The 13,259-nt window shown below is 45.2% G+C and overlaps 1 protein-coding gene across 1 annotated transcript in view; it reads right to left on the bottom strand.

Annotated features, from left to right (window-relative positions):
* GGT5 (gamma-glutamyltransferase 5) overlaps positions 1-13,259 on the bottom strand; it is a 143,708-nt gene that overhangs the window by 72,106 nt on the left and 58,343 nt on the right. Inside the window, exon 4 of the mRNA XM_077293607.1 lies at positions 3,024-3,213. Within this exon, the coding sequence (XP_077149722.1) occupies positions 3,024-3,213 (190 nt within the window). The remainder of the gene's footprint in view (positions 1-3,023; positions 3,214-13,259) is intronic.

Genomic DNA, 13,259 nt, shown 5'->3' with positions numbered 1-13,259 from the left:
GCTGGCCTTCTAGCTCCGACCAACGATATCACAGCAGGATCCTGATCGCTGCTGCGTGTCAAACACAACGATATCGCTATCCAGGACGCTGCAACGACACGGATCGCTATCGTTATCGTTGTTAAGTTGTTCAGTGTGAAGGTACCTTTAATCGTAGTTCAGAGTGTTCCCAATCTCAAAGTAGCCCTAAAATAAATAAGGGAGTGGCCTTCTCAGCACTTCCCAGTCTCAATTTGATGAGTCAAGCTGGCAATCAAAACACTGACAGCTCAGGACGCCCCTGCACCAGACTGAACACTGAGCTGTCAATCATAGGAAGACTGTTGAACCCAATCAATCATGGCCTGCACCTTCCCAGGATCTATCTTAAACCCTTCTGCTGACAAGATAAACCTCAAGAATGAAATCCCCTGAACAGAAAGAAAACACATTTATCTAATTTAGCAAATTTCTCTCTCAATCTTTGTAATATAGCACAAACATGTTCCTGGTGAGAGTCAAAATCGGGCGGGAAAATTAAAATATCATCCAGGTAAATCACAACAAGTCTTCCAATGCAATTAGAGAAAATATCATTCAAAAAAATTAGAAAAATAGCAGGTGCTAGTAACTTAAATGGCATGGCAAGATTTTCAAGTAGACCCTCAGACGCTAAGAACTCCATTTTCCACTTATCACTCTTCCGAATGCGTATCAAACTTGTAAGCCCCTCTAAGATCAAGTTTACAAAACCACCTGGCCCCCAGAAGCTGATTATATAGGTTGGGGATGAGTGGAAGCAGGTAAGTATTTTTACCCATAATTTTGTTTAGTTCTCAGAAATTGAGGCAAGAACAGAGAACCCCATCTTTCTTATTACAAAGAAAAATCCAGCAGCTAAAGGGGAGGAAGAAGGACTGATATGACCTTTCAGTAAACTTTCGTTAACATATTCTTTTATGGTGGTCTGTTCAAGCCCAGACAAATTGTAATGGTGAGCTTTTTGTAATTTGGCATTAGGGACAAAATTAATAGCATGAGGATGAAGGAGGTAGTATCTCTGCCTCTTTTTCCAAGAATACAGTACATCTCTAAAGTCCTTCAGGTACCCCAGCATACCCTTCAGACTAGCGGATCATATTTGCACAGATTTTAGATATTTCTTGCATCAATTGGGACTCCATTTAACAATCTACTTCTGACACCAATCAATAACAGGATTATGAATATGCAACCATGGAAGCTCCAGTACCAAACCCCAGGTAAATTATGCAAAACAAAACAGGAGCTGTATTCAGAGTGGAACTATCCCACTTTAAGTGTGAAATCCACCGTTACCCCCTTGGCCAGATTCCCGGGCTAACAGTTTCTTGTCAATGGTGAAGATTTGAATGGATCTTTCTAAACTAATCCTAATCCTAACTTCAAAACAAGTCCATAATCAATAAAGTTAGCAGACCAAAGTTAGAGACCCACAGTTAATGACCGCCAATGTTGATAAATGATAACACCTGATTCTTGAAGGATAACACCATATTTTTCAGTACTTTATCACAGGAAGAAAAAGGTACCTGGGAGTCTGGCTGACCTTTCCGGCCGTCAGGCAGGCTCAAACATTCCCTTGACAGTTTGCTTGCCTGAGGACGAGTTGGGCAATGTTTGATAAAATGTCCAGAGAGACCACAGTACCTACAGAGTCCCAGATATTGTCTACATTTTTCTCCACAACACGAAGACTGGCAACTCTAACCTCCAATGGATTTACTACCAGTAAATGGACCTGCTCTGGGTAAGTATAACAGGCAGCGTACTGTTTACACCATCTCTCACTGATTATGGGGTACATTCGTATGACTTGGGTTATGGCCTTTGCCAGAGAACAATGGTCATCATAAAGGACCAGAGCGTCATTAAGAGTTTCGGAAACGCTTTTGTGAAACTGGCACCTGAGGGCTGCATCGTTCCACAGAACTTCAGTGAACCTCTGGAATTCAGTTCAGTAGTCCTCAGCTGTGCGAATCCCGTGTGCCAGGTTCATGATCTTAGCATCAGCAACCTGGATTCTGTCGGGTTTGTCATAGATCAGACCTAAATTGTCAAAAAAGGTGTCCACAGAAGATTATTTTGGGGCTTGTGGAGACAAGGAAAATGCCCAGGTCTGAGGACCCCCTTGTAGGGACATTATTCTCTCTCTCCCCAAAATTTATCAGGGAGGGCCATTACAGGTTCGGAAGAGACCAATTGTAAATCAAAGGGAACTGATGACACAGCCACTGCCAGCAATGGAGGGCAATAGGAAGTGTTCATTAAATTAATTATCTGACCCTGCAATTAACATTGTGATGACTCCAGACTTTGGCATTCCTTAGCCATGCTCCTGAGTCATCTGCATCAAATTTGCCACCTGGTTACTAAGAACGTGAACAGGATCCATACTGGTGAAAAAGAACAATGTATACGCCATACGTAATGTGAAGCTCATTCACTTCTCACAGACAAGCCATGAGTGGGGTTAGTCAAGGAGTCCAAGGTCAAAAGCCAGGAGGGTACATCATAAACAGAGGGAAGAGACAAAGGCATAGTCAGGAAATGGTCCTAGTTTAAAGTACCAGGAAGATAGCAGATCAGAACAAAGGGGTTAAACAGACAGATTGTCAGAACAAGGTCTAAGGTCAGGCAATGAAAGATCAACAAGCAGAACACAAGGCACAAAGACAAACCACATTTAGTTGAATGTACGTCTGGCAGAGGTCTGGAACTAACAGCGCAGCTAAGTAGCAGAGCAATCACCTGGGACAAAGATCACCTGTAGACAGCCAACACCTCCCAGTCTCAGATTGGATGGCCGAGCTGTCAATCAAAACACCGACAGCTCAGAACACCCCTGCATCAGACTGGACACTGAGCTGTCAATCACAGTACTGTCAGCTTTGCATGCCCCTGTACCAGATTGAACAGCTGAGCCATCAGTAAATGCATCCCAGACACACTGAGGGGTGGAATCATGACAGTACAATTGTTAACCCCCAAGTCCCAGCACTTACCACAATGAATTATTTCTTATTTGTTTTGAAGTAAAGCTGATGAATTTGACCACAACATTTGAGACCTTAATTCCATCTGTCACCAATTTGATTGTAGGCTGAAATAGAGCTTTCCAGGGTAACCGTCCATATCTCCTATGAGCAGCCTCATAACCTCTCAGCTCTCCAGGAACACCAATCCATTGTGGTCCTAGAAAAGACAATCCTATTTTAGGGGACACTATTTTACTTGTTTTTCAATTATTTGCTGAATTTGTCTTTCCTTTACAAACACACATTAATACATAATAAACACTGTTGATCTTAGACATATCATGTCACCTATAGAAATATATGAACCCATACTCTACCGCCAGGGGCAACTCTAGGTTCATGAGAGCCCTTGGTTGACAGAGTCAGAGTGGGCCCCTCTTTGCTTTTGATTTTTCTCCTTGCCTTCCAAGAACTATCATTTTGGGGTTAATATGACTTTCTGATCTTTTTTTTACTCTATTTTTTGGTGGGAGGTGAAGTGACCAAAAAACAGCAAAAACAGCAATTCTGCAATTTCAGATTTTCTTTTATGTTTTGGTGTTCACCAAATGGGTAACTATTAGAATATTTCATTACACTGGACAGTCACAAATGCTGAAATACCAAATATGTTATAGTTTAACTCTCATCATCATAAATGGTTCAAATTGCAAAGAAAAAACAAGCAACTTTGGAGTTTGCTTGTTATTAAAAATGCTCTCCATCCTCAAAATGGAGGGATTTTTTATTCTATTGCTTACTGCTCATTGCCTAGGTAATTAGTCACCGCTACAGCCTATTGGTAGTGGCTTTTCCGCTAGGCAAGAATCGCAGTCCTTACAAGTTGTTTCTAACAGATCTTGTAAGCAGCGGTGTAACTATAGTCAGATGGGCCGCGGTGCAAGATCTGAACCAGGGCCCCCATCCTAGCATATATACTGTATATATGTCCTCCATCCTCATATACTGTATATGTTCCGCATTCTGGTATATATATAAATATACCCTCCATCCTTGTATATTTTTCCCTCATCCTAGCCCCATCCTGGTATACATGTGAAGATGGCTCAAACTTAGAACTGAAACGTCGCCTCATGGGCTATTAACCCCTTTACCCCCCCAAGGTGGTTTGCACGTTAATGACTAGGCCAATTTTTACAATTCTGTCCAGTGCCATTTTATGAGGTAATAACTCTGGAACGCTTCAATGGATCCCACTGATTTTTTCATGACATATTGCACTTCATGATAGGGGTAACATTTATTTGATATGACATGTTTATTTATGAAAAAAAAAAACTGAAATTTGAGAAAATTTGGAAAATGTAGCAATTTTCAAACTCTGAATTCATATGCCCTTCAATCAGAGAGATAATAAATAATATTTCGCACAAGTCTACTTTACTTCAGCACAACTTTTCAAAGCAAATGTATTTGGTTAGGAAGTTATAAGGGTTAAAAGTTAACCAGAGATTTCTAATTTTTCCAACAAAATTTACAAAACCATCTTTTTAGGGACCACATTACATTTGAAATGACTTTGAGGGGTCTATATGACAGAAAATACTCAAAAGTTACACCAATCTAAAAACTACACCCCTCGAAGTGCTCAAAACGATATTCAAGAAGTTTATTAACCCTTCAGGTGCTTCAAAGGAATTTTTGGAATATGTAAAAAAAAAAAAATGAACATTTACCTTTTTTTCACAAGGGAACAGGAAAAAATAGACCCCAAAATTTGTTGTGCAAATGGGGGAAAACCACAGTTTGGGACCACGGCAGAGCTCGAAAGGGAACGAGCGCCACTTGACTTTTGAATGCAAAATTTTCTGGAACAATTAAACACCATGTCGTGTCTGGAGAGCCCCTGATGTGCCTTAACAGTGAAAATCCCCCACAAGTGACACTATTTTGGAAACTAGACCCCTCAGGGAAATTATCTAGATATATGTTGAGCACATTGAACACCCAGGTGCTTCACAGAAGTTTATAACATTGAGCAGTGAAAGTTAAAAAATATATATATTTTCACAACAAAAATGTTTTTTAGCCCTAAATTTAGCATTTTCATAAGCGTAACAGGAGAAATTGCACCATAAAAATTGTTGTATGACGATACCCCATAGGAGGAAGAAGAAAGAAAACTACTGTTTGGGTGCACGGCAGGGCTCGGAAGGGAAGAAGAGTCATTTTACTTTTTGAATGTAAAAGTTGATAGAATAATTAGAAGACGGCATGTCCCATTTGGAGAGCTCCTGATGTGCCCAAACAGTGTTAACCCCTCACAGGTGACCCTATTTTGGAAACTAGGCCCCTCAAGGAATGTATATAGATGTGTGGTGAGCACTTTGACAATCAGGTGCTTCACAGAAGTTTATAAGGTTGAGTCGTGAAAATAAGAAAAAAGATCACATTTTCCACACAAAAATGTTTTTAGCCCCAAGTTTTTCCACAACAAAAGAAACCCCCCCATATGTGAGCTCATTTTACAAACTACTCTCCCCCTCTAGGGTTGTAGTGATCATATTGACACATGTGCCTCACAGAATTTTATACCATTGAGCGGTGAAGAAAGAATAAGTTAAATTTTTACCACTAAAATGTTGTTTTAGCCCCAAGTTTTTAACTTTTCTAAGGTCTAATAGGAGAAATTTTTACAACAAACTGAGGTCCATTTTTTCCTATATGCGCCACTAACCTACATGTAATCGGGAAATACTTTCCGGGCACAGTGCAAAGCTTTGCCATATTATAGTGCAGATTTTACTGTTATGGTCTGCGGGTGCCATGACCCACTGGGAGAGCCCCCAGAGGTGCCAGCACAGCAGAACCCCCCCATAAGTGACCCCATTTTACAAAGTACACCTCTGTCTACTCCATTACAGGGAAATTTCCGCTGAGGGTTCTGTATGAATCATGTATTTCAGAGATTTACACGGAAACCCTGGTGTAAGCACTCAGTGTAGAGCGCATGATAAATGTGACCCAAAACCTTACTGCAATCTTTGGAAGGCAGAATTTAAAATAAAAAAAAAAGCAGGTGAAGAATTGGTTTTATTTATTTTTTACGCCGTTCATTGTACAGTATAAGTGATTAGACAACTTTATTCTTTGAGTCGGTGAAATTACAGCGATACCAGATTTATATCGGGTTTTTATGTTTGGCAGCTGTCACACACTAAAAGACGCTTTTTGCATTGCTATATTTTGGGACCTATAATGTTTCCATATTCTGGCCGACAGAGTCATGTGAGGGCTTGTTTTTTGCATGACAAGGTAATGTTCTTATCAGTACCATTTTTGGGCACATGACATTTTTTGCTTGCTTTCTATTCTGATTTATGGGAGGCATAAAATTAGCAAAAAAAAACAGCAAATCAGGAGTTTTTTCTCATGTCACTTCACATGTGGTAAAATTGACAAGGCAGCTTTATTCTTATGGTCAATACAATTACAACGATATCACATTTATATACAGTTGTACTCAAAAGTTTACATACACTGGCAGAATTTTTGCTTTCTTGGCCTTTTTTCAGAGAATATGAATTAGAACACCTTTTTCTCCACTCAAGGTTAGTGGTTGGGTGAAGCCACTTATTGTCAAACTACTGTGTTTTCTCTTTTTAAATCATAATGATAACCCAAAACATCCAAATGACCCTGATTAAAAGTTAACATTCCCCTATTTCTTAATTCCTTGTATTTCCCTCTCTAACATCAATGACAGCTTGAAGTCTTTTGCGTTAGTTGTGGATGAGGTTCTTTATTTTCTCAGATGGTAAAGCTGCCCACTCTTCTTGGCAAAAGCCTCCAGTTCCTGTAAATTCCTGGGCTGTCTAGCATGAAATGCGCGCTTAAGATCTCCCCAGAGTGGCTCAATGATATTGAGGTCAGGAGACTAAGATGGCCACTCCAGAACCTACATTTTGTTCTGCTGTAGACAATGACACATCGACTTGACCTTGTGTTTTGGATCGTTATCATGTTCGAACGTCAAGTACATCCCATGCGCAGCTTCTGGGCTGATGAGTGCAAATTTGCCTCCAGTATTTGCTGATAATATGCTGCATTCATCTTTCCTTCAACTTTTACCGAGTTTCCTGTGCCTTTGAAGCTCACACATCTCCAAAATATCAGTGATCCACCTCTGTGCTTTACAGTAGGAATGGTGTTCCTTTCATCATAGGCCTTGTTGACCTCTCTCCAAATGTAACTTTTATGGTTGTGGCCAAAAAGTTCAATTTTGGTCTTATCATTACAAATTACCTTGTTCCAGAAGTTTTGAGGCTTGTCTCTGCGCTGTTTAGTGTATTGTAGGTGAGATGCTTTGTGCCATTTGCGCAGTAATGGTTTTCTTGTGGCGACTTGAACATGCATTTTTCTTCAAGTGCCTCCTTATTGTGCATCTTGAAACAGCCACACCATTAGTTTTCAGAGAGTCCTGTTTTTCAGCTGATGTTATTTGTGGGTTTTTCTTTGCATCCCGAACAATTTTCCTGGCAGTTGTGGACGACATTTTTGTTGGTCTACCTGACCATGGTTTTGTTTTTACAGAGCCCCTGATTTTACATTTGTTAATCACAGTTTGAACGCTGCTGATTGGCATTACCATTTCCTTAGATATCTTTTTGTATCCCTTTCCTGTTTTATACAGTTCAACTACCTTTACCCATAGATCCGTTAACAATTCTTTTGCTTTCCCCATGACTCACAATCCAGAAACAGTCAAATGAATAAGGCAGCACACTGTGGCGCTAAAACACGGAAGCATGAAACATGAAAATTGAACTGCATTACTGCACTAGAAATATGAAAAAATGAGAGCGTTTAGCGCATAAATTGGCCAATTCATGTGTACCTGGTAGCCACATTAGTGCATCTCTCGTATACCAGGTCCTAAACTTTCCTTTCCTCGCTGAGAATAAACGTCTTCATCTGAATGAGTACCTGTGAAACCTTTTCTTAGACTAAATTTCTCTCTCTGTGGAGGGGTAATGGACCTGCGGTGATTAAAACACCTGTGGCTAAGAGGCGGAGGAGTGCTCAGTCAGAAGGCTAATGAATACAAATTTCAAAAAACTGACCGTCACTTCTAAACATAGAATAAGTGTGAACACTTACACAATAAGTGTGAGCACTCCTCCGCCTCTTAGCCACAGATGTTTTAATCGAAGAAGGAACCGCCCTCCAGAAGAGGAGGAGCAGAAACCTGAGGAGGAAGCAGAGACGACCCTGGTTGGCAGAGGTCACCAGGAGGAGGGGGAGAATACCCGCTGTGCTGTCCGCCAATCGGAAGCTGAGGAGGCTCCGCCGCCATGTATGAACCCAGAGGTTCTCAGTGCGGAAGTGGAGGAGCTGTGCCACCAGCTCCGGAAATCCTGGTACCGCGCAGCTGCCAGCGTCCAGGAGCAGCAGCGCAGCCAGCTGACGGTGCCGCCACCTGCAGTGGAGGAGACCGGCACCGGAGACTCCGCTGCGGCAGGTAAGCAACCTGAACCTGCCCCGGCCACCAACGAGACCCTCCTAGTGCCCATCGACTCCCTGCCATTGCCACCTAAAGACTCAGAGCCATTATCACCGGAGGCTTCACATTGCCCAACACTGCCCTCATCTGGCCAGGTGAGATAAACAACAGCCACCCCTGAAAGAACACCTGTCGCTCTGTGCTCCAGATGTGCTGGTGCCCTGGTGGAGCAAAGAACTGTGAGCACACAGACTCCAATCAGTGGCGTAGGAAGGGGGGTGCGGGGGGGGCGGGCCGCCCCGGGCGGCACAATGCCGTGGGCGGCTCCGACCCAGAGAGGAGGAGGAGGAAGAAAAAAAAAAGAGACGCGGGCCCTTTAAATCTTCGGGCGGCGCCGACCGACGCCACAACCAGGCCCCCCCCTGGTGCCAGCGCTGGCATTGGGCCCCCCTTTAATACTCACCTCTCCTGGTTCCTGCGGCAGCTGCAGCGTCTTCAGCGCCCTCTGACTCTGCGACGTCTCAGGGCAGAGGGTGCGATGATGTCATCACTGCGCGCTCAGCCTCTCTGTCCTGAGCGTTGCAGAGCCGGAGAGACGCTGAGTGCACGGGACCTGCGCTGGGAACGGGAGAGGTGAGGATTTTACTTTTTTTTTTTTATTTCTTTATGTCTGACTCAGACAGACTGGGGGCAATATGCTGGAGACAGACTGGGGGCAATATGCTGGAGACAGACTGGGGGCAGATTGCTGGAGACAGACTGGGGGCAGATTGCTGGAGACAGACTGGGGGCAGATTGCTGGAGACAGACTGGGGTCAGATTGCTGGAGACAGACTGGGGGCAGATTGCTGGAGACAGACTGGGGGCAGATTGCTGGAGACACACTGGGGGCAGATTGCTGGAGACACACTGGGGGCAGATTGCTGGAGACACACTGGGGGCAGATTGCTGGAGACACACTGGGGGCAGATTGCTGGACGCACTGGGGGCAGATTGCTGGACGCACTGGGGGCAGATTGCTGGACGCACTGGGGGCAGATTGCTGGACGCACTGGGGCAATGCTGGACACACTGGGGGCAATGCTGGACACACTGGGGGCAATGCTGGACACACTGGGGGCAATGCTGGACACACTGGGGGCAATGCTGGACACACTGGGGGCAATGCTGGACACTGGGGCAGATTGCTGGACACACTGGAGGCAATGCTGGACACACTGGAGGCAATGCTGGACACTGGGGCAGTTTGCTGGACACTGGGGCAGATTGCTGGACACTGGGGCAGATTGCTGGACACACTGGGGGCAATGCTGGACACTGGGGCAGATTGCTGGACACACTGGGGGCAATGCTGGACACTGGGGCAGATTTCTGGACACACTGGGGGCAATGCTGGACACTGGGGGCAATGCTGGACACTGGGGGCAATGCTGGACACTGGGGCAGATTGCTGGACACACTGGGGGTAATGCTGGACACACTGGGGGCAATGCTGGACACTGGGGCAGATTGCTGGACACACTGGGGGCAATGCTGGACACTGAGGGCAATGCTGGACACTGGGGCAGATTGCTGGACACTGGGGCAGATTGCTGGACGCACTGGGGGCAGATTGCTGGACGCACTGGGGGCAGATTGCTGGACGCACTGGGGGCAGATTGCTGGACGCACTGGGGGCAGATTGCTGGACGCACTGGGGGCAGATTGCTGGATGCACTGGGGACAGATTGCTGGACACACTGGGGGCAATGCTGGACACACTGGGGGCAATGCTGGACACTGGGGCAGATTGCTGGACACACTGGGGGCAATGCTGGACACTGGGGCAGATTGCTGGACACACTGGGGGCAATGCTGGACACTGGGGCAGATTGCTGGACACACTGGGGGCAATGCTGGACACTGGGGCAGATTGCTGGACACACTGGGGGCAATGCTGGACACTGGGGCAGATTGCTGGACACACTGGGGGCAATGCTGGACACTGGGGGCAATGCTGGACACTGGGGGCAATGCTGGACACTGGGGGCAATGCTGGACACTGGGGCAGATTGCTGGACACACTAAGGCAATGCTGGACACACTGGGGCAATGCTGGACACTGCGCCTGTGCGGCCGCCCTGCTTGTGAATCCCAGCCCCGCACTCTGCATAATGCATAACACACTGGGGCTGGGATTACCAAGGTGGGTGGCCGCACAGGCACAGTCTGCAAGCCTGGCTGTGACATCAGACGGCCAGAGCTCTCTGCGCCTGCACCAAACAGCGATACACAGCGCAGGCACCGGATTTCATGGGTAAACAGTGCTGAGGGGGCGGTGCCCGGCGTTGAGTGACGGCAATGGGGGGGGGGCACAAAACTCGGAAACAGCCCCGGGCGGCAAAAGCTCTAGCTACGCCAGTGACTCCAATACAGAGTACAGATGCACTATATGTGATGCCGGGCGGTCGTTCGTATCCAAGAGGACTGCCCCCACCAGTGCTACCGCAAGAACTGTTTCAGTAATCTACAAATCTGAAAATGAATGTAGATAGTTGACAGGAAAGATATATATCTTGGTACCGTGTTAGCCAGTAGATAGAAAAATATTTAGAATTGAGAATTTAGTCAATTCTAAATATTTTTCCATAGTTGACAGTTCATTCTTTTGCTGCTTTAAACCCGTCTAGGGTTATTTCTTAAAGGGGTTCCATGTTTAAAGGGATCCTCAGTTTGCACAAGTTACGTTCCATTTAAAGAACACTTGAATCATGGACAGTGAATAGTTCACAAACTGTCTTGTAAATAGTTTACACCTTCTTAAGGGTGCCTTCTACTAGTTTTACAATGGAGGCTTTTACAGAGACTGCCTCTAATGGAGACGGCTACTAATCTTGTTGTAAGAACTGCTTTGTTTTTCAGGACCTGAAGAAAAACCCGTTGGTGTGGCAGAATTCTGGGTCAGGATACACGTCTTGTTGCCCGCCCAAGACCAACGTTGGGGGTTCGTAATGGGTCCCTCGCTTCACGTCACTTTTATTGCTAAATTGACTTGAATGTTGATGTGATTGATACTTTGCACTACCTCAGAAAAGACTTGAGTTCGCCCTTAAAGGGAATGTTTACTTGTTGCACTTTGCCAGGAAGTTAATACATTAGACAGTTAATATAGCAGATAGTGAGTTAATGTATTATAGAGAATTGCTAAAAGAGGAGCTTGTCGTGGAACATCAGCTAAGGCGGAGTTGGTACGATGGGAGGACAGCTGAGCAGACGTGGGAGTCTGTAGCTCCTGATAGAAAGACGGAACTGAGAATCAATTTGAAGTTAGATTAGAATTGTGTTTTACATAGCTGATAGAATGTAGCCAATGTTATGGAGTTGCAATTAGATAGCCTAATATGATGTACTTTGAATAAATTAAGGAAAATGCAGTGAGCCTGTGGGGGTTGATAGACTGTCCTGCATTTAAATAAAGTAAACCCGTGGGGGTTGGTTAAAAATTTTGCACTTAGAAGTAGCAATAAAGAAAATGCTGATTTGCACTTTGAAGTTCTATGTTAGTATACCCTTAGAGGGTACTTGCACTAAATACATAGTATACCTGTAGGGGTAATAGTGTTTCATAGCTAGTTAGTATACTGTTTACTAAATTGTTCCATTCCATAATGTAAATATGTTTTTGTTTGCAACGTTCAAGTGTCCGCACCTCCCATAAAGGGAAGCTTAGTATATATTAACTTGTTTTATAGCATTTTAAAAATTGCATGTCTTTTTGCTAATGTATTGTTGTTTTCTTTTCCCAGTCCCGGAGTACTGGAATTAACGGGGGAAGGGGGAGTGCAGCGTCCCAGGGTCCTGGTCGTTGCAGTAATATCATTCTCCTCTAGGGGAGAGTGATGTTACGTTTGGAGGCAATAAAGGGGATCTCTTTACCAGGTATCACAAACATGCAACACATTTCATACTCCAGTCCACCAGGGGGAGCTATGCTCCTATTTATTAGGGCACTCTTCACAATTAGGTAAAACTGGTGGCCTGGATAGGAAGTTAGGCGAATGCTGGCTGAGCTTCACTCAGGCAGCTGCTAGCTGAGCTCTGCTCAAGTAGTTGGTCCCTGACAGGGGTGGGATCCTGTCAGAGGCCTAGACAGAAGGACACGGAGCTGCACCTGCCCCTAAGAAAGGACACAAACAGAGAACTGTATTGTAGAGGGTGAGAAATGAAGTCATAGCAAAAGGAGTGGAAACCAGAAGGAGTTCTGCCCTGTACAGGCTACCTCCTTCTGAGGCGCAGGATCCGGTAGCCGGAACACCGAGGGAGCAACAGTCCTTTATGCCTTGCTCCAGAGACCGGCAGGACAGCTAATTTCACGTTACTGATCCGCCCCATACCCAGGAGGCATGGTGGCACCCCTCAGAGGCCGGGGCGTGCTAGTGTCCCTGTAAAAAGCCTCAGGCCACCAGTCATACAGGTTGTTCTAGCCATCTGGGGGACAGAGAAAGAGACATAACATCTAGAACATCTACAACAGTTGTGAGGACCTTATGAGAGGCTCAGCAGTAAGGTACTACAACACCCAGGCGCTAGAGGAAGGCTACTGATTTCCACCTGGATAAGGGGACTCTGGATTTGCCTCCAAACCGGCCGGACTGTGCCTGCCCTGTGATCTGGTGCTCTGGACTGTGGATGCTGAAGCCTTCAGTAAAAGGTAAAGAGACTGCAACCTTGTGTCCTCGTTCTCCACTGCGCCTCACAGCAGCCACCATCTACACACTGGG

This window comes from Ranitomeya variabilis, chromosome 1 (genome assembly GCF_051348905.1).
Source record: "Ranitomeya variabilis isolate aRanVar5 chromosome 1, aRanVar5.hap1, whole genome shotgun sequence".
Lineage (NCBI taxonomy): Eukaryota > Metazoa > Chordata > Amphibia > Anura > Dendrobatidae > Ranitomeya > Ranitomeya variabilis.
The sequence above is the reverse complement of the archived record's forward strand: the minus strand, read 5'-3'. Positions and strand labels throughout refer to the sequence as shown.